The 26159-nt window shown below is 51.3% G+C and overlaps 1 protein-coding gene across 1 annotated transcript in view; it reads left to right on the forward strand.

The window, feature by feature from the left end:
• Positions 1-3451: 3451 nt before the first annotated feature.
• Positions 3452-26159, forward strand: part of MTMR11 (myotubularin related protein 11) — a 66148-nt gene continuing 43440 nt past the window's right edge. The window contains exons 1-2 of the mRNA XM_060257276.1: positions 3452-3535; positions 15371-15443. Of these exons, the coding sequence (XP_060113259.1) occupies positions 3452-3535; positions 15371-15443 (157 nt within the window). The remainder of the gene's footprint in view (positions 3536-15370; positions 15444-26159) is intronic.

Genomic DNA, 26159 nt, shown 5'->3' on the forward strand with positions numbered 1-26159 from the left:
ACTGGGGCTGATGGGAGTTGGAAGCAGAAAAACATCTGGAGAGCTACCCTTCAATTGACTTGTTACTGAATGACTTTGGGCGATGTTCCTTTAACGTTTATTTTTGTATATTCTTGTTGGTAACACTAGAGATACCTTTATTGGCAACAGTTTCAATGAATAATTTGTATAAATTTGGAGGCTGGTTTATACCTTTACTCCTGCCCCCACCTGAAGATTGGCAACCCTCCTATTTCCTGCTACTTTGGTGAAGACGTCAGCATCGAGATGGGCCAGGCGCAAGGGCCATGGATCCCAGGGGCAGAAGCAAACATTCCGCGTGTCTTTCGAGTAGGGTGGGGGCAGTGCCGAAAAGAAGCCAGGCTGTGGTGTGTGGTGGCAGCTGTCTCCTCCGGCTCCACCCTCTCCTTCCACGCCTTGCTGTGCGCAGCTTGGGCGTTGGTGGGTCATACCGCCTGCCCACATTTCATCTCACATTCCTTTCCTCGGCTTAATCTCTGGAGTTTTTATTCCTCTCTCTGGACCCTCAAGAAACCCAGTAGACAGGCAGGCAGAGAGGGAGGGTTAAGGCAATGCCCGGAGAGCTCCCAGGGAAGAAAGAGGGGAGAGAAAGCTTGGTGTGAGCTCCTGCAAAACCCTCTCTTTTATACGAACATCTGAAGCTGCCTTCTACGGAAGGAGACCATCTTGGGTCCATCAAAGTCAGTATTGTCTACTCACAATCTCCTTTATCTCTCGACCCCCCCCCCCAACAGACACCCCGGAATGAGGGTGGGGCTGAGAGAGCTCTAACGGACGCTGCACTTTCAAGGACAACCCCTGCCAGAGCTCTGGCTGACCCAAGGCCATTCCAGCAGGTGCGAGTGGAGGAGTGGGGAATCAAACCCGGTTCTCCCAGATAAGAGAGCTCTGGCTGACCCAAGGCCATTCCAGCAGGTGCAAGTGGAGGAGTGGGGAATCAAGCCTGGTTCTCCCAGATAAGAGAGCTCTGGCTGACCCAAGGCCATTCCAGCAGCTGCAAGTGGAGGAGTGGGGAATCAATCCCGGTTCTCCCAGATAAGAGAGCTCTGGCTGAGCCAAGGCCATTCCAGCAGGTGCAAGTGGAGCAGTGGGGAATCAAACCCGGTTCTCCCAAATAAGAGAGCTCTGGCTGAGCCAAGGCCATTCCAGCAGCTGCAAGTGGAGGAGTGGGGAATCAATCCCGGTTCTCCCAAATAAGAGAGCTCTGGCTGAGCCAAGGCCATTCCAGCAGCTGCAAGTGGAGGAGTGGGGAATCAATCCCGGTTCTCCCAGATAAGAGAGCTCTGGCTGAGCCAAGGCCATTCCAGCAGGTGCAAGTGGAGCAGTGGGGAATCAAACCCGGTTCTCCCAGATAAGAGAGCTCTGGCTGAGCCAAGGCCATTCCAGCAGGTGCAGGTGGAGGAGTGGGGAATCAAACCCGGTTCTCCCAGATAAAAGAGCTCTGGCTGACCCAAGGCCATTCCAGCAGCTGCAAGTGGAGCAGTGGGGAATCAAACCTGGTTCTCCCAGATAAGAGTCCGCACACTTAACCACTACACCAAACTGGCTCTCTCGGGTGGCATAACGAAGGCATTGCCCAAATCCAGTAAGGCCAGGCCAGGAGTCAGTGGCAAGAAACAGGCTGGGAATGGAGTTCCCAAAGAAGAGGTGGGGAGGTTTCCCGGACGCCATCCATACCTATTTCCTGGCTCTGGTAAGTATATTTTTCTCCCCACCAGTTTCTGGCATAGGAGCACCAATTCCACCCCTGCCTGGAAGAATCCCAAGCAACTGTTCTCAAAAGGAAGCCTCATGTTGTTCCAAGGGTCTCACTCCAAGGAACGTGCTTTTAGGACTGCAGCCTCAGAGTAGGATCTGGGAGACCCACGTTCGAATCCCTGTTCGTGCCATGGAAGCTTGCTGGGTGATTTCGGCCAGTCATGAAGTCTCAGCCTCACTGACTTCACAGGGTTCGTAGGATCATAGAACGATAAGAGACGGCGTATCCTGATGGCAGCACAGCCTAGGCGCCTGGCCCTTGGCTGCCGCTGCCTTCTGCTCACCCCCTGAGCTCAGGGCAGGCCTGCAGATGCAGTGGGGCCCACACGGGTCAGGCCCTGCACCCTCAAACATGCACAAATCACCTGGCCCCACCACTGAGAGGGGTGGGGGAGAGAGACGGGCTGGCTCCATGCCGGCACGCCTCACCTAAGCTGTGGGGCACCCTCGCTCTCCTCCCAAGTGCTTTTGGTGGGTGGCTCAGCCTGGTGATGCATGGGGGGACTTTAGGGGGGGCGTTTTGGAAGGGGGCTTGAAGGAGGGGGGGGTCTGTGCTAGAATGGGCGATGGGGTAGAAACAGGCAAGTGAAACTTGAATGGTGCGGGTGGAGGAAAGTCCCAGTCAACTTCTGGCCACCGGGCAGGTTTTTATCTTGCCCTTGGCTGAGACCTGGAGCTGCTGGACTCCCTCGGTGTGGGTGGTCGGGGCCCAGAGGTAGCGCCAGGAGGGGGGGGGCAGGCAGAGAGAAGCAAAATCCTGACCCCTGCCCTGTCGGGGGGGGGGCTTCTTAGGGTTGCCAATCCCCAGGTGGGGGCAGGGGATCCCCCAGTTTGGAGGCCCTCCCCCCTGCTTCAGGGTCATCAGAAAGCCAGGGGGAGGGAAATGTCTGCTGGGCACTCCGCTATTCTCCATGGAGACCAATTCCCATAGGGTATAATGGAGAATTGATCTGTGGGTATCTGGGGCTCCAGAGGGGCAGGCACCAAATTATCAGCATAGCATCCAGTGCCTCTCCCCAAAATTCCCACCAAGTTTCAAAAGGATTGGACGGGGAGGCCCAAATCTATGAGCCCTCAAAGAAGGTGCCCCTATCCTTCATTATTTCCAGTGGAGGGAAGGCATTTAAATGGTCTGTGGTCCCTTTCAATGTGAGGGCCAGAATTCCCTTGAGTGTTTAATCGTGCTTGTCGTAACTTTGCTCCTGGCTCCACCCCCAAAGTCCCCTGGCTCCACCCCCAAAGTCCTCTGGCTCCACCCCCAGGTCCCCTGGCTCCACCCCCATAGGCCCCAGATATCTCCCTCGGGGGGCTCCTGCTGCATCCCGGCGGGCTCGCTGGGCCAGGCAGGAGGGGGAGCCGCGTCGCCTGCAGCCGCCCCTTTCCCTCCCGCCGCTGCTGCCTGGCCGCCTCGGGTCAGTTTCGCCCGCCCGGTTGCCCGGCAGCGGCAGGAGGAGCGTGTCAATTTCCCCGCGGGCGCCCCGGCAGCGCCGCCCAGCTCGGCAACCCGGCAGCGCAGCGCCGCGGGGGCAGGCGGGGGGGCGGGCGTCTTGCAAAGCAGCCTTCCTCCTCGCGCCCCCCCTGCAAAGTGCAGCCGCGCAGCTGCAGCCTCCCCCTCCCCTCCCCTCCCCTGCCGGCCGGGCCTCGCTCTATGGGGCGGCGGGGGGCGGCGGCCATGCTCCTCCCGGGCTCCAAGCACTCCTTCACCATCCCGCAGCAGCAGCAGCAGCAGCAAGAGGCCCAGGCAGCCGCCGCAGGGGTGAGTCTTCGGGCAGGGGAGCACCTTCCTTCCCTGGGGGGGCTTGCAGAAGGACCCTTTGCGCTGCCTTCACCGGGGGCGCGCTGGGTTCCAAGGCAGCCCTGGCGCGGGATTCCCACCCACGCCTCATTCTCTGAATTGGGAGCAGAAAGCTTCAGCCCCCCCTCCCCCCCGCCCCGTCTGTTGCAACCCCCCGCAGGAGACAAGGACCAGCAAGGGAGGTGGGAATCAGCGCGCCCTTAGAGCTTGGTTGGAGTGGGAGCTCAGACGCTGAGTGCTGCTGCCCTTCACTTCGGCCCCGGGGCCTCTGAAATCTCTCCGCTCTCCAAAATGGGGAGGGGTCTGGAGACCCAGTCCTAGGAGGGAAGGCTGAAGGAGCTGGGGATGTCTAGCCTGGAGAGGAGGCGGCTGAGAGGTGACAGGATCACCGTCTTCAAGCACTTGAAGGGCTGTCCTAGAGAGGAGGGCGGGGCAGGGCCGAATCTGGGGGGGGGGGCAGAGGGGGTGCTTGTCCCGCACCACGGAGGGGGGGGGGTGCCAAATTGGGTATGGAGTCCATTGTATTCTATGGGACCATAAGATAGAATGGCCCATAATGGGCGCCATTTTAAAATTTCCCCCCCCCTCAAAAAACATGTAGATCCGGTCCACGGGTATGGAATTGTTCTCTGTGGCTCCAAAAGGTAGGACCAGAACCAATGGGTTGAATTAAATCAACAGAGTTTCAAGCTCAACATTAGGAAGAACTTCCTGACCGTTAGAGCAATTCCTCAGTGGAACAGGCTTCCTTGGGAGGTGGTGGGCTCTCCTTCCTTGGAGGTTTTTCAACAGAGGCTAGATGGCCATCTGACAGCAATGAAGATCCTGTGAATTTAGGGGGAGGTGTTTGTGAGTGTCCTGCATTGTGCAGGGGGTTGGACTAGATGACCCTGGAGGTCCCTTCCAACTCTAGGATTCTATGACTGTTAAGAGCGGTTCCTCAGTGGAACAGGCTTCCTCCTTGGGAGGTGGTGGGCTCTCCTTCCTTGGAGGTTTTTAAACAGAGGCTAGATGGCCATCTGACAGCGATAAAGATCCTGTGAATTTAAAAAGGTAAAGGTAGTCCCCATGCAAGCGCCAGCTGTTTCCAAAGGCTGAATCAACCTGAACCCAGCTTCTGCCAGGATCGAACTCAGGTCATAAGCAGAACTTAGGACTGCAGTACTGCAGCTTTACCACTCTGCGCCACGGGGCTCTTAAATTTAGGGGGAGGTATTTGTGAGTTTCCTGCATTGTGCAGGGGGTTGGACTAGATGACCCTGGACTAGGGGGTTGGACTAGATGACCAACTCTAGGATTCTACAAGCTACTTATCTTGATCCGTCTCTACACCCACAGGAGTGTTCCAAAACAGAATTGTGCCACTATTCTGTATTCCCTGAACAGGTCTACCTCTGGGTGGGGGCGGGGGGAGAGAGAGAGTTAATGTCTGACATGTGAATTTTCTAGTGGCGGGAAGACCAGTTCACGAAGCAAGAGAAAATATTTTGCGTATATTCACCTTTCTAACATCCTTTACTCTCTAGAGAGCTTTTAAAAGTGCCCTGAAGCCTGGACTTTTCGGGATAGGAACTGTCCCCCCCACCCCCAGATATCAGGGCACACTGCATAAAACCTTTTCTGTATATTTATTATTTCTGTATGTTCTTTATAGTTGGCCTTTCTCCCTTGGACTCAGGGCAGAGTGAGTCGGGAAATATTCAATAAAGCATAAAAAACAGCATTTAGGTGGTAGAAAAAAGTCTAAAACCAGAACTGAAGCAAAGCTTAGGTGTTAATACAGGGGTGGCGAATATAAGAGCCACATAGAATAAATGTCAGATGTTTGAGAGCTGCAAGACAAGAATGTCAAATCTTTGACAGTTGCGGTTGGGAAGGAAGGAAGGAAGGAAGGAAGGAAGGAAGGAAGGAAGGAAGGAAGGAAGGAAGGAAGGAAGGAAGGAAGGAAGGAAGGAAGGAAGGAAGGAAGGAAGGAAGGAAGGAAGGAAGGAAAATAGATGGGGAGGGGAGAAAGAGGTGGAAAGAAAGCAACTTTAACTGCATTCTCCAAGCTGTTGGCTAGCTTTGCTTGGCGAAGTGATTTAAAGAGACAAATGCCTTTTCCAAGCCAGCCAACAGGGCAGTGGGGGCTCCAAGAGCCACACAATATGTGTGAAAGAGCCTTGTATTAACAGGACTCACTAAATGAGGCAGAATTCCATAGCAGATCTGGCTTCATAGCAAACCGTAGAGGGCTGCAGGCCCTGCTCACTTTTCGAAGCCACTTTGTGAATCATTGAGTTTGGTGCAGCCCAGTCGCCTGCATGGAAAAGCTGTAAAAAGTTTGGCTGCATTTCCCTCTCCATCACCTCAAGTCCTAAGACAGCGCCACGCCCGCCTTAAACATCCTCTGACAGGCAGTTTCCCTGCAAACGTCCCATTGAAGGAACAGCTTTGCTCTCAGGTAGGCTAGGTGCTCATTCATGTCGATGAGTTGTCTGGAAGTGAGCTTTACTTTGATGGCAGGGGTGGGGAGGAACTGAACTCATCAAGACAGACACACACACCCAGTATTGAATTTGCCCTCTGCAGGGGTGGAAAGAATCGCCTGGTTTCAGTAGGGTTGCCAAGTCCAATTCAAGAAATAGCTGGGGACTTTGGAAGTGGAGTCAGGAGACATTGGGGGTGGAGCCAGGAGCAAGGGTGTGACAAGCATAATTGAACTCCAAAGGGAATTCTGGCCAGAATATTTAAAGGGACTGCACACCTTTTTAAATGCCTTCCCTCCACTGGAAATAATTAAGAGCATAGCCAGCTTCAAAAGGGGGTTAGATAAAAATATGGAGCAAAGCTATTAGCCACAGTGTGTATATATATATATATATATGTGTGTGTGTGTGTGTGTGTATATAATTTTTGGGGGCCACTGTGTGACACAGAGTGGATGGGCCATTGGACTGGATGGGCCATTGGCCTGATCCAACAGGGCTTCTCTTCTGTTCTTATGTGACACAGAGTGTTGGACTGGAGGGGCCACTGGCCTGATCCAACATGGCTTCTCTTATGTGACACAGAGTGTTGGACTGGAGGGGCCACTGGCCTGATCCAACGTGGCTTCTCTGATGTTCTTATGTGACACAGAGTGTTGGACTGGATGGGCCATTGGCCTGATCCAACGTGGCTTCTCTGATGTTCTTATGTGACACAGAGTGTTGGACTGGATGGGCCATTGGCCTGATCCAACGTGGCTTCTCTGATGTTCTTATGTGACACAGAGTGTTGGACTGGATGGGCCACTGGCCTGATCCAACAGGGCTTCTCTTCTGTTCTTATGTGACACAGAGTGTTGGACTGGAGGGGCCACTGGCCTGATCCAACAGGGCTTCTCTTCGGCTCTTATGTGACACAGAGTGTTGGACTGGATGGGCCATTGGCCTGATCCAACAAGGCTTCTCTTCTGTTCTTATGTGACAGAGTGTTGGACTGGAGGGGCCACTGGCCTGATCCAACAGGGCTTCTCCTCTGTTCTTATGTGATACAGAGTGTAGGACTGGAGGGGCCACTGGCCTGATCCAACAGGGCTTCTCTTATGTTCTTATGTAACACGGACTGGAGGAGCCACTGGCCTGATCCAACAGGGCTTCTCTTCTGTTCTTATGTGACACAGAGTGTTGGACTGGATGGGCCACTGGCTTGATCCAACAGGGCTTCTCTTATGTTCTTATGTGACACAGAGTGTTGGACTGGAGGGGCCACTGGCCTGATCTAACATGGCTTCTCTTATGTTCTTATGAAGGATAGGGGCACCTTCTTTTGGGGCTCATAACATTGGACCCACTGGTCTACTCCTTTTGAAACTTGGAGGGTATTTTGGGGAGAGGCACCAGATGCTATGCTGAAAATTTGGTGCCTCTACTTCAAAAAACAGCCCTCCCCCCGAGCTCCAGATATCCACAGATCAATTCTCCATTATACCCTATGGGAATTGGTCTCCATAGGGAATAATGGAGTGGCCAGCAGACATTTCCCTCCCCCCACTGCTTTCTGATGACCCTGAAGCAGGGGGGAGGGCCTCCAAACTGGGGGATCCCCTGCCCCCACCTGGGGATCAAAAAGTAACAGCGAAGAGAAACACGGAAATGTGGAGCAGGAAAAAAGGTAAATACCTCTGTGAGTAACCAGCCTCAGAACAGAACAAGAATAGAAAAAGAATAAATATTTGCAGCAATCTGACGTGAAATCAATCACAATATAGAAGCCACGCCCGCACCCCAGTTACAACAAGGCACAAATACAACGCTACACGGAATTTAGTAGCGTTGTATTTGTGTCTTGCTGCACAGGAATATTTCCATCAAATTGTTGTCAAGAAGATTTGGAGCTTGGGGACTCTTGTGAATATTTCTCCTCTGCCCGAACTCGGACCTCTGCACTGCAATTTTGGACCATTTTGCCTTTTTGTAACTGGGGTGCGGGCGTGGCTTCTATATTGTCATGGATTTCACGTCATATTGCTATAAATATTTATTCCTTTTCTATAGCTTTTCTTTTCTGAGGCTGGTTACTCGTGGAGGTATTTACCTTTCTTCCCGCCCCACCTGGGGATTGGCAACCATAGGTTTCAGGCCTGAGAAACCGCCAGGGAGGGTCTCTGTCTCCTAGCGGCAAGCTGGATGGATCTGCGGGCATCCACACAGTGCCGGATTAAACCCCCAGGCAGTCAAAATCTTGGGAGCCCCCTAGCAAATTATCTCAGAGTCGGAGCACCCGCCCGACTGCCCATGGCCCCCATTGCAGCCTGCAGACCCCTTCTCAAAAGCCCCTTTCACAAAGCTATGGGGGGAGAAGTAGAGAGAGGCAAGCTTGGCAAGGATGCCAGCAGTAGCCGCACCAGGCAATTCGGGCAAAGAGCGGCTCAGTGGCTGGCTGTTCGTACAGGCTGGGAGGGCTGCAAGCAGGGGGGAAAGTGGGGAGGAGCTGGCCCAGGGCCCCTAACGGCATGGGGGCCCATAGGCCAGTGGCTACGTCACCTAATTGTTAATCCAGCCCTGCATCTACACACACCGCTTCAGTGTACTGTGCCGGATTTTGTGTGCACTTGGGAATGGTTTTGCTGCCCCAGCACCTAAGCTGTGGCCGCCCCCCCCCTCCCCTTGGCCTCCAAACACAGGACTTCGAGCAGAGAATTTTAGAAATGGGTGTTTTCCCCTGAACATCGTGTTCTCAGCAGAGGAATTCCACCAGGGCAACTTGCCCATTAATGATTCACAAACTTTTTCACTGTTGATCTTTTAAAAATTATTTTTACTGACTTTCTGGCCGTAAAAGTCCCGGTTCTTGAGCTGGTAGCTAGGAGACCCAGGCCTGAAGGCTTTGATCTGGTTCTCTTGTGGATCACTTCTGAAGGCCCAAATCAGCATAGGTTCTTCCAGAGAAAGGAAGCTGCTGGTGCTGAATCTTGGGAAAGGAAGAAGAAGAAGATACTGGATTTATATCCTGCCCTATACTCTGAATCTCAGAGTCTCAGAGCGGTCACAATTTCCTTTACCTCCCCCCCCCCACACCCCGGTGAGGTGGGTGGGGCTGAGAGAGCTCTTACAGCAGCTGCCCTTTCAAGGACAGAGTCTAAGAGCGGCTCACAATCTCCTTCCTCCCCCACAACAGACACCTTGTGAGCTGGGTGGGGCTGAGAGAGCTCTTACAGCAGCTGCCCTTTCAGGGACAGAGTCTAAGAGCGGATCACAATCTCCTTTATCTTCCTCCCCCACAACAGACACCTTGTGAGGTGGGTGGGGCTGAGAGAGCTCTTACAGCAGCTGCCCTTTCAAGGACAACTCCTGCGAGAGCTATGGCTGACCCAAGGCCATTCCGGCAGCTGCAAGTGGAGGAGTGAGGAATCGAACCTGGTTCTCCTAGATAAGAGTCTGCACACTTCACCACCACACCAAACTGGCTCTCTATCCCAATGAAATTTTTGGAAGTGTTAAAGGGGGGTGTGCGTGTTCTTATTTCAAAATGGGATTCCTTTGCGTCTGGCTGTCTTCCTTGTGTTTGTGCTCTCGCTCTTGAATTCTTTGCGTAATCCCATCGAGGCAGAAATATGTACGAAAGAAGCCAAGTCACTTGTCAGGTCATCTGAGCGGAAGATGAAGGGAGTGAATGAGTGAAAAACAAAAATGCAGATCATTTTGGGAGAGGAGGGAAATCTTGATTTTGCTCAGCTTGAGAGAGAAGCTGTAGGAGAAGGACCCCCCCCCCCATAAAGACACTTCTAGGGTGTTCTTTAGGCATGAAGCTTAGTGGTTGACTTCGGGCAAGGCTGAGAGTAACCTCATAGTATACTTACTTGGGAGTATGCCTTACTAAAACCAGTGGGACTTACTTTGAGAAAATACACGTAGATATGGTTGCACTACATCTTTCCTCACTGGGCTGGACTGGGCTGGAGGAAGCCACCCTAAGCTCTTTGAAGGAAAGGAAAGGTCCCCTGTGCAAGCACCAGTCATTTCCGACTGTGGGGTGACGTTGCTTTCACAACGTTTTCACAGCAGACTTTTTACGGGGTGGTTTGCCATTGCCTTCCCCAGTCATCTACACTTTCCACCCAGCAAGCTGGGGACTCATTTGACCGACCTCGGAAGGATGGAAGGCTGAGTCAACCTTGAGCCAGCTACCTGAAAATCCAGCTTCCGCTGGGGATTGAACTCAGGGCGTGAGCAGAGTTTAGGATTGCAGTACTGCAGCTTTAACACTCTGTGCCACGGGACTCTAAGGAAATATGGTCATAAAACAAAATGTCTAATTTTATTTCAGCTTGGGTGTCCAACAGGGGTTGGCGTTTCCACTCAGAGGCAGGTTATAACAGGCCCGTAGCGACAGGGGGCGCGTGTGGGCAGTGCCCCCTTAGAAATACGCCATGCCCCCTCTCTGAATCCCTTCTTTGTTTCTAAGTAGGACTGTAGCCTTTGCCCCTGCAGAGATATAAAGCAAGGTGCCAGCGATGGTATCGCTTTACTCTGCTCTAGTTACACCTCACCTAAAGTATTGTGTTCAGTTCTGGGCACCTCATTTTAAGAAGGATCTAGACAAACTGGAAGGGGTCCAGAGGAGGGCGACGAAGATGGGGAGGGGTCTGGAGATCAAGTCGTATGAGGAAAGGCTGAAGGAGCTGGGCATGTTTGGCCTGGAGAGGAGGCGGCTGAGAGGTGATATGATCACCATCTTCAAGTACTTGAAGGGCTGTCATCTATAGGATGGTGTGGAATTGTTTTCTGTGGCCCCAGAAGGTAGGACCAGAACCAATGGGTTGAAATTAAATCAAAAGAGTTTCCAGCTCAACATTAGGAAGAACTTCCTGACCGTCCCTCAGTGGTTCCTCAGTGGAACAGGCTTCCTCCTTGGGAGGTAGGGGGCTCTCCTTTGGAGGTTTTTCAACAGAGGCTGGATGGCCCTCTGACAGCAATGAGGATCCTGTGAATTTAGGGGGAGGTGTTTGTGAGTTTCCTGCATTGTGCAGGGGGCTGGACTAGATGACCCTGGAGGTCCCTTCCAACTCTAGGATTCTGTGATTCCTTGGGGGTTTGTAAACAGAGGCCTAGATGGCCATCTGACAGCAATGAAGATCCTGTGAATTTAGGGAGAGGTGTTTGTGAGTTTCCTGCATTGTACAGGGGGTTGGACTAGATGACCCCGGAGGTCCCTTCCAGCTGTATGATTCTAGGATTCTAAAGTTGATTCATCCATCGTAGCCCCTCCGTCTGCTAGCCTTACTTCATCATAGGATTGCAGGCACTGCTAAAGAAATGCATCTCCAGAACAATCAGCGTCTGGCAAAAGGAGTAGGTCTAACCGTGCCATCTGGGGTTGCCAACTGGACTGGGTGATCCCTGGAGATTTTGGAGGAGGAGCCTGGGGAGCATGGAATTTGGGGAGGGACCTCATTGGGGAATAATGTTATACTCTCAAAATGTCCAGGGGGACTGATTTGCACAGCCTGGAGAGCAGCTGTAACACAAAGAGATTTCCTAGTAGAGCTCCAGGCCCCACCTGGAGGTTGGCAGCCCTTCAGATTTCAAAGGGCCTTGACTTCTGCCGCTTTGTGTAGGACTGTGGTGCAAATCAGTCTACAACAAGGAGAACTTCCAGACCTAAACTCCACCAGGCAGCAGCAAACCGGCCAAAACATGTGGGAGAAATGAAAAGAAGTAGCCATGTGTCCCATGGAGGATAAAGATTGTGGTAGAGTTTCCAGCCTCCAGGTGGGACCTGGAGATCTTCTGGAATGGCTCCTGATTTCCAGAGTGGAGAGAGCAGTTCCCCTGGAGGAAGGGGCTGCTGTGGAGGGTAGGGTCTGTGTGGGTTTTACTGCCATCAACTTGTGACGGTTCTGTAATTAATATCTTGTTTTGTGGGGGGGGGGGGGGGAGGAGGGGGGGGGCTTGTTTGGTTTTGTTATTGTTTTGTAACAAGTTACAATGGTGACATCAGGGAGCGTGGCCTAATATGCAAATGAGTTCTTGATGGACTTTTCCTACAAAAAACCCTTCCTCTGGTCTCGCAAACTGAAGCCGGAGCCCTTTCCTCTCCCCAAATTCTTCCCTCCCGAGGCCAAATCCCAATTCTCCAGGATTTCCCAGACCCAGAGTTGGCAACACAAAGTCATGGCCGGGTCCCTTTTTCCACCATGTGGAACTGATGCTGTCTGGAGGTAGATCCTATGCTATGCTGTGCTATGGAGCTACTGTGCTATGGATAGGGTTGCCAAGTCCAATTCAAGAAATATCTGGGGACTTTGGGGGTGGAGCCAGGAGACTTTGGGGGTGGAGCCAGGAGACTTTGGGGGCGGAGCCAGGAGCAAAGGTGTGACAAGCATAATTGAACTCCAAGGGAGTTCCGGCCATCACTTTTAAAGGGACAGCACACCTTTTCGCTGCCTTCCTTCCATAGAAAATAATGAAGGATAGGGGCACCTTCTTTTGGGGCTCATAGAATTGGACCCCCTGGTCCAATCCTTTTGAAACTTGGGAGGTATTTTGGGGAGAGGCACTAGATGCTATACAGAAAATTTGGCACCTCTACCTCAAAAAACAGTCCCCCCCAGAGCCCCTGACACCTGCGGATCAATTCCCCATCATTCCCTATGGGAATTGTTCCTGGAGGTGCATAATGGCTGTGGGGGTGGAGCTTCCCCCGCTGGCCAGCTGGCTGGGGGAGGGGGGAAGCTTGTAAAACCAGGGGATCCCCCGCTGGGACCTGGGGATTGGGAAGCCTAGCTATGGAGCAGATGGTCTCAGAACCTACCAGGGGTGGGGCGATCCTGGATCTGGTCCTAAGTAATGCCCAAGACTTGGTGAGAGACGTAAAAGTGATTGCGCCACTTGGGAACAGTGACCATAATGTTATTGATTTCACCGTTTGTATAAATAGGGAGTTGCCCAAAAAGACCGCCACAACCACATTTAACTTTAAAAGGGGTAAATTCTCTGAGATGAGGAGGCATGTGAGGAGGAAACTGAAAGGAAAGGTAAATACGGTCAAAACCCTTGGGGAAGCTTGGAGACTATTTAAAACTATAATCCTAGAAGCTCAGATAAAATACATACCACAAGTTAGGAAAGGCACAAACAGGCATAAGAAAAGGCCAGCATGGTTAACAAACAAAGTAATGGAAGCTGTAAAAGGTAAGAAGGACTCCTTTAAGCGGTGGAAAACCAGTCCAAGTGAGATTAATAAAAGGGAACACAGGCAGTGGCAAATCAAATGCAAGACTATGATCAGGCAGGCAAAAAGGGACTATGAGGAGCATATTGCAAAAAACATAAAGACCAACAATAAAAATTTCTTCAAATATATTAGAAGTAGGAAACCAGCCAGGGAAGCAGTGGGGCCCTTGGATGACCATGGGGTAAAAGGATTACTGAAGGAGGATGGGGAAATGGCTGAGAAGCTGAATGCATTTTTTGCCTCTGTCTTCACCGTGGAAGATGAGAAGTGTTTGCCTGCCCCAGAACCACTAATATTGGAAGGGGTGTTGAAAGACCTGAGTCAGATTGAGGTGACAAAAGAGGAGGTCCTACAACTAATAGACAAATTAAAAACTAATAAGTCACTGGGTCCGGATGGCATACATCTGAGAGTTCTGAAAGAACTCAAAGTTGAACTTGTGGATCTTCTAACAAAAATCTGTAATCTTTCATTGAAATCTGCCTCTGTTCCTGAGGACTGGAAGGTAGCAAATGTCACCCCCATCTTTAAAAAGGGTTCCAGAGGAGATCCGGGAAATTACAGGCCAGTCAGTCTGACTTCAATACCGGGAAAGTTGGTAGAAACCATTATCAAGGACAGAATGAGTAGGCACATTGATGAACACGGGTTATTGAGGAAGACTCAGCATGGGTTCTGTAGGGGAAGATCTTGCCTCACTAACCTGTTACATTTCTTTGAGGGGGTGAACAAACATGTGGACAAAGGAGACCCAATAGATGTTGTTTACCTTGACTTCCAGAAAGCTTTTGATAAAGTTCCTCATCAAAGGCTCCTTAGAAAGCTCGAGAGTCATGGAGTAAAAGGACAGGTCCTCTTGTGGATCAAAAACTGGCTGAGTAATAGGAAGCAGAGAGTGAGTATAAATGGGCAGTCTTCGCAGTGGAGGACGGTAAGCAGTGGGGTGCCGCAGGGCTCGGTACTGGGTCCCATGCTCTTTAACTTGTTCATAAATGATTTAGAGTTGGGAGTGAGCAGTGAAATGGCCAAATTTGCAGATGTTCAGGGTGGTGAAAACCAGAGAAGATTGTGAGGAACTCCAAAGGGATCTGTTGAGGCTGGGTGAGTGGGCGTCAACGTGGCAGATGCGGTTCAATGTGGCCAAGTACAAAGTAATGCACATTGGGGCCAAGAATCCCAGCTACAAATACAAGTTGATGGGGTGTGAACTGGTAGAGACTGACCATGAGAAAGATCTTGGGGTCGTGGTAGATAATTCACTGAAAATGTCAAGACAGTGTGCGTTTGCAATAAAAAAGGCCAACGCCATGCTGGGAATTATTAGGAAGGGAATTGAAAACAAATCAGCCAGTATCATAATGCCCCTGTATAAATCAATGGTGCGGTCTCATTTGGAGTGCTGTGTGCAGTTCTGGTTGCCGCACCTCAAAAAGGATATTATAGCATTGGAGAAAGTTCAGAAACGGCAACTAGAATGATTAAAGGGCTGGAGCACTTTCCCTATGAAGAACGGTTGAAACGCTTAGGGCTCTTTAGCTTGGAGAAACGTCGACTGAGGGGTGACATGATAGAGGTTTACAAGATAATGCATGGGATGGAGAAAGTAGAGAAAAAAGTACTTTTCTCCCTTTCTCACAATAGAAGAACTCGTGGGCATTCGATGAAATTGCTGAGCAGACAGGTTAAAACGGATAAAAGGAAGTACTTCTTCACCCAAAGGGTGATTCACATGTGGAATTCACTGCCACAGGAGGTGGTGGCGGCCACAAGCATGGCCACCTCTAAGAGGGGGTTAGATAAAAATATGGAGCAGAGGTCCATCAGTGGCTATTAGCCACAGTGTGTGTATGTGTGTGTGTGTGTGTGTATTTGGCCGCTGTGTGACACAGAATGTTGGACTGGATGGGCCATTGGCCTGATGTAACATGGCTTCTCTTATGTTCTTATGTTCTTATCTGCTGAGCAGGGGCTCTTCCTTGCCACGTGGAGCCAAAGGTCTCTCTTGCTCAGCACTCTGCACCAGCCAGATGGGCAAAGGAGATCCTGACCGAACTCTGCCTCTCTCTCTCTCCCTCCCCCCTTCTGCCTTCTCAGCCCAAGGATCCAAAGTCCCCCAACATGAGCGGGCGGAGGAAGAGAAACGGCTTCGCTCTCCAGTGCATTCCAGGTACTGTGAAAGGGGCCAAGGGCGGGTGGGGCTTACTTTTCTCAGGATGGGTGTGCCCCTGAAGGAAGGAGGGTAAGATTGCGAAATCCAATTCAAAAAATATCTGGGGACTTTGGGGGTGGAGCCAGGAGACTCTGGGGATGGGGCCAGGTTGTAAAATCCAATTCAAGAAATATCTGGGCACTTTGGGGGTGGAGCCAGGAGACTTTGGGGGTGGAGCCAGGAGCCAGGGTGTGACAAGCAACATTGAACACCAAAGGGAGTTCTGCCCATCACATTTCAAGGGACCACACACCTTTTAAATGCCTTCCTTCCACAGGAAATAATGAAGGATAGGGGCACCTTCTTTTGGGGCTCATAGAATTGGACCCCGTGGTCATAAGAACATAAGAGAAGCCATGTTGGATCAGGCCAACGGCCCATCAAGTCCAACACTCTGTGTCACACAGTGGCAAAAAAATTTATATACACACATACACTGTGGGTCCATCAAAGTCAGTCTTGTCTACTCAGACTGGCAGTGGCTCTGCAGGGTCTCAAGCGGAGGTTTTTCACACCTATTTACCTGGACCCTTTTTATTTGGAGATGCCGGGGATTGAACCTGGGACCTTCTGCTTACCAAGCAGATGATCTACCACTGAGCCACTGTCCCTCGAAGGAGGACAATGATGACGTTGGATTTATATCCTGCCCTCCACCTCGAATCTCTCTCAGAGCGGTTTACAATCTCCTTTCCCTTCCTCCCCCACAACAAACACCCTGTGAGAAAGATGAAGATGTTGGATTTATATCCCACTTACCACTCTGAAGAGTCTCAGAGCGGCTCACAATCTCCTTTTCCTTCCTCCCCCACAACAGACACCCAGTGCGGTGGGTGGGGCTGAGAGGGCTCTCACAGCAGCTGCCCTTTCAAGGACAACCTCTGCCAGAGCTCTGGCTGACCCAAGGCCATTCAACAGGTGCAAGTGGAGGAGTGGGGAATCCAACCCGGTTCTCCCAGATAAGAGAGCTCTAGCTGACCCAAGGCCATTCCAGCAGGTGCAAGTAGAGGAGTGGGGAATCAAACCTGGTTCTCCCAGATAAGAGAACTATGGCTGACCCAAGGCCATTCCAGCAGCTGCAAGTGGAGGAGTGGGGAATAAAACCTGGTTGAACATATGAACATATGAAGCTGCCTTATACTGAATCAGACCTTTGGTCCATCAAAGTCAGTATTGTCTTCTCAGACTGGCAGCGGCTCTCCAGGGTCTCAAGCTGAGGTTTTTCACACCTATTTGCCTGGACCCTTTTTTGGAGATGCCAGGGATTGAACCTGGGACCTTCTGCTTCCCAAGCAGATGCTCTACCACTGAGCCACTGTCCCTCCCCTATTGGTTCTCCCAGATAAGAGAGCTATGGCTAACCCAAGGCCATTCCAACAGGTGCAAGTGGAGGAGTGGAGAATCAAACCCGGTTCTCCCAGACAAGAGAGCTCTGGCTGACCCGAGGCCATTCCAGCAGCTGCAAGTAGAGGAGTGGGGAATCAAACCCGGTTCTCCCAGATAAGAGAGCTCTGGCTGACCCAAGGCTATTCCAGCAGCTGCAAGGGGAGGAGTGGGGAATCAAACCCGGTTCTCCCAGATAAGAGAGCTCTGGCTGACCCAAGGCCATTCCAGCAGCTGCAAGTGGAGGAGTGGGGAATCAAACCCGGTTCTCCCAGACAAGAGAGCTATGGCTGACCCAAGGCCATTCCAGCAGCTGCAAGTGGAGGAGTGGGGAATCAAACCCGGTTCTCCCAGACAAGAGAGCTCTGGCTGACCCGAGGCCATTCCAGCAGCTGCAAGTAGAGGAGTGGGGAATCAAGCCCGGTTCTCCCAGATAAGAGTCCTCTCACTTCACCACCACACCAAACTAATGAAAATAAAGTGCACAGTTGTATCATCCCGAAACCATCGCTCCCCGCTCCCCGCCCCCCGCTCACCTCGGTCTGTGGGAAAATTGTCTTCCACAAAACTGGTCCCTGGTGCCAAAAAGGTTGAGGACTGCTACCTTCCCCCCGCTGCCCAAAATCACATAAGAAGTGGAGAAAGGGTGGTGTGGGCTTCTCCAGGGGTTAATGTGGGCTGCTGGGGTGGCTGGCTGGCTGGCTGCCCTGCTGCCCGCTCTCCTAATCCAGGGATTGTTATGCAGCTGCACCTCCTATTCAATGGACAAGGGAGGTGGGGAGGAGGAGGGGGAACCCTCAGAAAGGCCCAGGAGCTGTGCTCCTGCGAGCTTCTGCTGAATTCAAGGCCTGGATATGAGGAAAAAACATTTCTACAGTCAGAGTCGTTCAACAGTGGAATCAGGTTCCCACCCCCCCTCACTGGCAGTCTTTAGACCACGCTTGAGTGGTGCTGTCTGGGGGCCTTTTCTGGGCAGAGCGGAACAATAGCTGTGGGTAGGCAGTAGTTAAGCATGCAAAGTAGTGCCAAGTTCGAACAACCATTTGTTGGGGGTGCTGTAGGCTGAACCTCCACTGAACAGGGGGTTGGACTGGATGGCCTCTGTGCTCACTTCTTCAGAGAAGTTGTCCAGGGTCCTCTTTGGAGGAATCTTCAATGGTTTCCAAACACAGCCGGTCTGCTTCTCGTGAGGAGGGCGGGAGAGGTTAATGCTCCACTCCACGCTTGAGCGGCGCTGTCTGGAGGCCTTTTCTGGGCAGAGCCCTGGGCCGAGCAGAACAATGGCCACTGAAGCAGATGGTTCCCCTGAGGTCAGCTCTGCCGCTCCTTCACCCCTCTCTTTGGCTTATGTAACCGGCAAAGAACAAGAGCCACAAAAGACACCGGTTGCCGGGGGAAATGCCTCTCAAAGCTCAGCACCCGTGCGCGCATGTGTGTGTCTCACCGGGAAGGTTCTGAGAGGTTTTAAATAACGGAAATAAGACCATAAGAACATAAGAGAAGCCATGTTGGATCAGGCCAGTGGCCCCTCCAGTCCAACACTCTGTGTCACATAAGAAGAGAAGAGAAGCCCTGTTGGATCAGGCCAATGACCCACCCAGTCCAACACTCTGTGTCACATAAGAGAAGCCATGTTGGATCAGGCCAGTGGCCCCTCCAGTCCAACACTCTGTGTCACATAAGAGAAGCCCTGTTGGATCAGGCCAGTGGCCCATCCAGTCCAACACTCTGTGTCACATAAGAGAAGCCATGTTGGATCAGGCCAGTGGCCCCTCCAGTCCAACACTCTGTGTCACATAAGAACATAAGAGAAGCCCTGTTGGATCAGGCCAGTGGCCCATCCAGTCCAACACTCTGTGTCACATAAGAACATAAGAGAAGCCGTGTTGGATCAGGCCAATGGCCCATCCAGTCCAACACTCTGTGTCACATAAGAACATAAGAGAAGCCATGTTGGATCAGGCCAGTGGCCCATCCAGTCCAACACTCTGTGTCACATAAGAACATCAGAGAAGCCCTGTTGGATCAGGCCAATGGCCCCTCCAGTCCAACACTCTGTGTCACATAAGAACATCAGAGAAGCCCTGTTGGATCAGGCCAATGGCCCCTCCAGTCCAACACTCTGTGTCACATAAGAACATAAGAGAAGCCCTGTTGGATCAGGCCAATGGCCCATCCAGTCCAGCACTCTGTGTCACATAAGAACATAAGAGAAGCCCTGTTGGATCAGGCCAGTGGCCCCTCCAGTCCAACACTCTGTGTCTCATAAGAACAGAAGAGAAGCCATGTTGGATCAGGCCAATGGCCCATCCAGTCCAGCACTCTGTGTCCCATAAGAACAGAAGAGAAGCCATGTTGGATCAGGCCAGTGGCCCATCCAGTCCAACACTCTGTGTTACATAAGAAGCCCTGTTGGATCAGGCCAGTGGCCCCTCCAGTCCAACACTCTGGGTCACATAAGAACATAAGAGAAGCCCTGTTGGATCAGGCCAATGGCCCATCCAGTCCAACACTCTGTGTCACACAGTGGCCAAAAACCAGGGGCCATCAGGAGGTCCATCAGTGGGCCAGGACACCAGAAGCCCTCCCACTGTCCCCCCCCCCCCCAAGCACCAAGAATACAGGGCATCTCTGCCCCAGATGTAAGAACATAAGAGAAGCCATGTTGGATCAGGCCAATGGTCCATCCAGTCCAACACTTTGTGTCACACAGTAGCCAAAAAAAACCAGGCACCATCAGAAAGTCCACCAATGGGGCCAGGACACTAGAAGCCCTTCCACTGTGCCCTCCCCTCAAGAACCAAGAATACAGGGCATCTCTGCCCCAGACATAAGAACATAAGAGAAGCCCTGTTGGATTAGCCCAATGGCCCCTCCAGTCCAACACTCTGTGTCATACTGTGGCCAAAACCCAGGCGCCATCAGGAAGTCCATCAATGGGGCCAGGACACCAGAAGCCCTCCCATTGTCCCCCCCCCCAAGCACCAAGAATACAACGCGTCACTGCTCCAGACAGAGTTCTTGTTGGTGCTGGTGCTGTAGGTCCCACTTGGGGGACAGCAACTGTTCCTGTTCCACATGGCTTTGCTCTCCCTTGGGGAGAGGTGAACAGCCTGGTGGAAAGGGAAGGGGAGTGTCCTTTTTGACAAATGATTAACTGGAGCCTGGACAAAAACTCCCTTCCTGATCCTGTGGCCAAACGAGTTTGTTCGGTGGTACCGCAGTCGCCTGGATGCCGGGTGTTGTGCCTTCAAGGACAAACCACCAGGCCTTGGGCAGTGGCTTTTGTGTAAAGCAGACCTCAGTTAAGAGAACCCAGTCAGGGTTACCATAGCCAGACTCCTTCCCCTTACTCTCCAGGTGTGAGTGTCGGGAAGGATCCCTGTGAAGTAACGGCTGCCGCCAAGAAATATGAAAGAGTATCTCCTGCTCAACAGCTTAGAACAGGGGTGACCAACTTGCTTAACTGGTAGAATCAGCTCCCTATGGAGATCTGGGTCCTACGTGAGCTTCTGCCATTTCATAGGGCTTGTAAGACAGCTGTTCCACCGGGCTTTTGGATGAGGCAGCGGTCGTACGATTCCACCCACTATTCCATCAGTCGACCTCCCTTGTTGTGACATCCTCCATTGTTGTGGGGGTTGGGCTAGATTACTCTGGAGGTCCCTTCCAACTCTGTGATTCTACGATAAGAGCTGAAAAGGTTTAGGGCAAAGGTGTCAAACTCATTTGTTATGAGGGCCAAATCTGACATAAAAGAGACCTTGTCGGACCGAACCATGTCGGGTTGGGCCAGGTCGTGTGTGTACCTACTCATGATTAGGTAGAAGAGATACAAACTTTTTAAAAGCCACAGGCAAACACAAAGATTTTTTTTAAACCCTGCAAAACATCTTTAAAATATTAGCACTCAGTGGAAGGCGGGATATAAATCGTGGAGTGGAGGGCGGGATATAAATCCAATTTCTTCATCTACCTCACTGGGTGTCTGTTGTGGGGGAGGAAGGTAAAGGAGATTGTGAGCCCCTCTGAGACTGTTCGGAGTGGAGGGCGGGATATAAATCCAATATCTTCATCTACCTCACAGGGTGTCTGTTGTGGGGGAGGAAGGGAAAGGAGATTGTGAGCCCCTCTGAGACTCTTTGGAGTGGAGGGCAGGATATAAATCCAGTATCTTCATCTACCTCACAGGGTGTCTGTTGTGGGGGAGAAAGGGAAAGGAGATTGTGAGCCGCTCTGAGACTGTTCGGAGTGGAGGGCGGGATATAAATCCAGTATCTTCATCTACCTCACAGGGTGTCTGTTGTGGGGGAGGAAGGGAAAGGAGATTGTGAGCCGCTCTGAGAATCTTCGGAGTGGAGGGCGGGATATAAATCCAATATCTTCATCTACCTCACAGAGTGTCTGTTGTGGGGGAGGAAGGGAAAGGAGATTGTGAGCCGCTCTGGGACTCTTTGGAGTGGAGGGCAGGATATAAATCCAATATCTTCATCTACCTCATAGAGTGTCTGTTGTGGGGGAGGAAGGGAAAGGAGATTGTGAGCCCCTCTGAGACTCTTTGGAGTGGAGGGCGGGATATAAATCCAATATTTTCATCTACCTCACAGGATGTCTGTTGTGGGGGAGGAAGGGAAAGGAGATTGTGAGCCGCTCTGGGACTCTTTGGAGTGGAGGGCAGGATATAAATCCAATATCTTCATCTACCTTACAGAGTGTCTGTTGTGGGGGAGGAAGGGAAAGGAGATTGTGAGCCCCTCTGAGACTCTTTGGAGTGGAGGGCGGGATATAAATCCAATATCTTCATCTACCTCACAGGGTGTCTATTGTGGGGGAGGAAGGGAAAGGAGATTGTGAGCCGCTCTGAGACTCTTCGGAGTGGAGGGTGGGATATAAATCCAATATCTTCATCTACCTCACAGGGTGTCTGTTGTGGGGGAGGAAGGGAAAGGAGATTGTGAGCCGCTCTGGGACTCTTTGGAGTGGAGGGCAGGATATAAATCCAATATTTTCATCTACCTCACAGGATGTCTGTTGTGGGGGAGGAAGGGAAAGGAGATTGTGAGCCGCTCTGGGACTCTTTGGAGTGGAGGGCAGGATATAAATCCAATATCTTCATCTACCTCACAGAGTGTCTGTTGTGGGGGAGGAAGGGAAAGGAGATTGTGAGCCCCTCTGAGACTCTTTGGAGTGGAGGGCGGGATATAAATCCAATATCTTCATCTACCTCACAGGGTGTCTATTGTGGGGGAGGAAGGGAAAGGAGATCATGAGCCGCTCTGAGACTCTTCGGAGTGGAGGGCGGGATATAAATCCAATATCTTCATCTACCTCACAGGGTGTCTGTTGTGGGGGAGAAAGGGGAAGGAGATTGTGAGCCCCTCTGAGACTGTTCGGAGTGGAGGGCGGGATATAAATCCAGTATCTTCATCTACCTCACAGGGTGTCTGTTGTGGGGAAGGAAGGGAAAGGAGATTGTGAGCCGCTCTGAGAATCTTCGGAGTGGAGGGCGGAATATAAATCCAATATCTTCATCTACCTCACAGAGTGTCTGTTGTGGGGGAGGAAGGGAAAGGAGATTGTGAGCCGCTCTGGGACTCTTTGGAGTGGAGGGCAGGATATAAATCCAATATTTTCATCTACCTCACAGGATGTCTGTTGTGGGGGAGGAAGGGAAAGGAGATTGTGAGCCCCTCTGAGACTCTTTGGAGTGGAGGGCGGGATATAAATCCAATATCTTCATCTACCTCACAGGGTGTCTGTTGTGGGGGAGGAAGGGAAAGGAGATTGTGAGCCGCTCTGGGACTCTTTGGATTGGAGGGCAGGATATAAATCCAATATTTTCATCTACCTCACAGGATGTCTGTTGTGGGGGAGGAAGGGAAAGGAGATTGTGAGCCGCTCTGAGACTCTTCGGAGTGGAGGGCGGGATATAAATCCAATATCTTCATCTACCTCACAGGGTGTCTGTTGTGGGAGAGGAAGGGAAAGGAGATTGTGAGCCGCTCTGAGACTCTTCGGAGTGGAGGGTGGGATATAAATCCAATATTTTCATCTACCTCACAGGGTGTCTGTTGTGGGGGGGGGAAGGGAAAGGAGATTGTGAGCTGCTCTGAGACTCTTCGGAGTGGAGGGCGGGATATAAATCCAATATCTTCATCTACCTCACAGGGTGTCTGTCGGGGGGGGGGGGGAGATAAAGGAGATTGTGAGCCACTCTGAGACTCTTCAGTGTGGAGGGTGGGATATAAATCCAATATCATCATCTTCTTCTCTGTAAGCACTGAAGCAATCTGAGAGTTGGGTCTGGCGGGTGGAAGTGGGCCAAATAGGCAGCCGCCTAGGGCGCCAGCTGGCCTAGGGGAACCACGAGGTACCCCCCCCCGCCTCATGTATCATACCTGCTGCCTTCCTGACCTCACTGAGCTTCCTGAGGCTTGGGAAGCTTTGGCAGAGTCAGGGAGGCATGGCAGCAAATGCGCTCAGAGCCTGGCTCAGGAAATCTCGGTGAAGTTGTGGGGGAGGCTGGCAGCGAGCAGGCTCAGAGCCCAGCTCTGAATTTGCTTGCTGCCATCCCGACCTTGCCCCGGCCGGGGGCGGGGAGCGGGGGTCTGCCTGGGGCTGCAGGACCCCCAATGCCGGGCCTGATCTGATTACTCTTCCTCTCAATTTTCCTTTTTGCCAGCTATGAGGTTGCAGCAGGGTTCTTGTTTGCAGATAGAGGAGAGCTGCAATCTTGGAATTATTGAGGTGAATTCTATGGCGGAGGGCATTTTTCTACACCTGCATTGGTAACGAAAGGCATTTGTCTCCTTAAATCACTTCTCCAAGCCAAGCCAGCTGGCAACCTGGAGAAGGCATTTAATTTAAAGTTAACTTTAATTTAAAGAGCCCCGTGGCGCAGAGTGTTAAAGCTGCAGTACTGCAGTCCTAAGCTCTGCTCACGACCTGAGTTCCATCCCCGGTGGAAGCTGGGTTTTCAGGTAGCCGGCTCGAGGTTGACTCAGCCTTCCATCCTTCCGAGGTCGGTCAAATGAGTCCCCAGCTTGCTGAGGGGAGGAAGTGTAAATGACTGGGGAAGGCAAGGGCAAATCACCCTGTAAAAAGTCTGCCGTGAAAACGTGGAAGCAACGTCACCCCAGAGTCAGAAATGACTGGTGCTTGCACAGGGGACCTTTCCTTTCCATAATTTAAAGTTAAAGTTGCTTTCTTTCTACCTCTTCCTCTCTCATCCCCGTCTATTTGCTTTCCTTCCTGTCTCATGGCTCTCAAACATCCGACATTCATGTCTTGCAGCTCTCAAACATCTGATGTTTATTCTAACGTGGCTCTTATGTTAAGCAAGTTTGGCCACCCCTGGGCTAGAGACTTAGGTTTGGGTACCTTTGTCCCACCAACACTTCTCTCCATCTGTTGTCAACAAGGAACCTCTGAGGAGCCTGTTCCGGTTTTGAGAGGCATTTTGTAGCTCACTAAAACGGCACTGGTCTTACACAACTGGAAGTGCCTTGCACCACAGTGCGAGGAAAACACAAACCACAACAGAGAACTGCCTTTGCAATGGAGAAAGAAAAGCAGGCACACAACAAAGGCCATGGGTTCAAAAATGAAATGTGGGAAAGTAATGGGACTAGTAAGAACATAAGAGAAGCCCTGTTGGATCAGGCCAATGGCCCATCCAGTCCAACACTCTGTGTCACACAGTGGCCCAAAATTTTTTTTGTTATATATATATATATACAAACACACACACACACATATACACACTGTGGCTAATAGCCACTGATGGACCTCTGCTCCATATTTTTATCTAACCCCTCTTGAAGCTGGCTATGCTTGTAGCCGCCACCATCTCCTGTGGCAGTGAATTCCACATGTTAATCACCCTTTGGGTGAAGAAGGACTTCCTTTTTTCCGTTCTAACCCAACTGCTCAGCAATTTCATTGAATGCCCGTGAGTTCTTGTATTGTGAGAAAGGGAGAAAAGTACTTCTTTCTCTACTTTCTCCATCCCATGCATAATCTTGTAAACCTCTATCATGTCACCCCGCAGTCGACGTTTCTCCAAGCTAAAGAGTCCCAAGCGTTTCAACCTTTCTTCATAGGGAAAGTGCTCCAACCCTTTAATCATTCTAGATAAAATGGATAATGGCAGTAGATTGTCATGATGTTATTGGACTGGTGGTGCTGGTAGGAGGTGCCATCCAATTGCAGCTGTCTTAGACTTTTCAAGATAATGCCTATATTACTACCAGGCTGTTAACATGTTAGCTCTTGGGCGAACTTTGAATTCCAAGAGCTAATCTCTGCCATCTAGAGAGTAGTTGTAAATCTGAGTGATTTCCAGTGGCTCCCCAGTAGGAAATGGCATTGTACCTGTCAGAGTTCCTATCCCTCCTCAAACCCCACTCCAGGCTCCACCCCTTAAACCTGGAGTTGGCAACCCTATTTCCTTCCATTGATCTGCCCCTCTGACTTCAGGTTTCCATTGCTTTCACCCTCTCTACAGCCTCTACATAGGAAAAAGACATTCTTTCTTCACAGTCGGAGGGGAGACCAAAGCAACTTACATCATTCTCCTTGAGGAGAACCAGTTTGGTGTAGTGGTTAAGTGTGCAGACTCTTATCTGGGAGAACTGGGTTTGATTCCTCACTCCTTCACTTGCACCGGCTGGAATGGCCTTGGGTCAGCCATAGCTCTGGCAGAGGTCGTCCTTGAAAGGGCAGCTGCTGTGAGAGCCCTCTCCAGTCCCACCTACCTCACCAGGTGTCTGTTGTGGGGGAGGAAGGTAAAGGAGATTGTGAGCTGCTCTGAGACTCTGAGATTCAGAGTGGAGGGTGGGATATAAATCCAATATCATCATCATCATCATCTCCCCCCTTTGATCCAAACAACAACCCTGTGAGGAAGGTTTGACTGGAAGTCTGTGACTGGTCCAAAATCACCCAGTCAGCTTCCATAGCAAGAACCTGTGTCTGGCAGACCCTGCTCAGAAGCCCTAACTTGTATGCCTTCCTCAAAATCCACCACAACCTCCAACCTGGAAAGGTGCCACTAAAGGCCTCTTGGTGAGTGCACCCCAGTCTTGCTGTCTTCCAACTCACCCAAGAGAAGGCATTCACTCCCCTCCCCGCCAAGGGGAGCTGATCTCTGCCATCTGGAGAACAGTTGTAATTCTGAATGATCTTCAGACCTCACCTGGAGATTGGCAACAGTGGTTCTGCAGGAGGAAAGGCCTCTCCTTCAGAGGCTTGTAATCATGTCTTACGAATTTCCCACCACCCTGGAACTGG

This window comes from Heteronotia binoei, chromosome 1 (assembly GCF_032191835.1).
Source record: "Heteronotia binoei isolate CCM8104 ecotype False Entrance Well chromosome 1, APGP_CSIRO_Hbin_v1, whole genome shotgun sequence".
Taxonomy (NCBI): domain Eukaryota; kingdom Metazoa; phylum Chordata; class Lepidosauria; order Squamata; family Gekkonidae; genus Heteronotia; species Heteronotia binoei.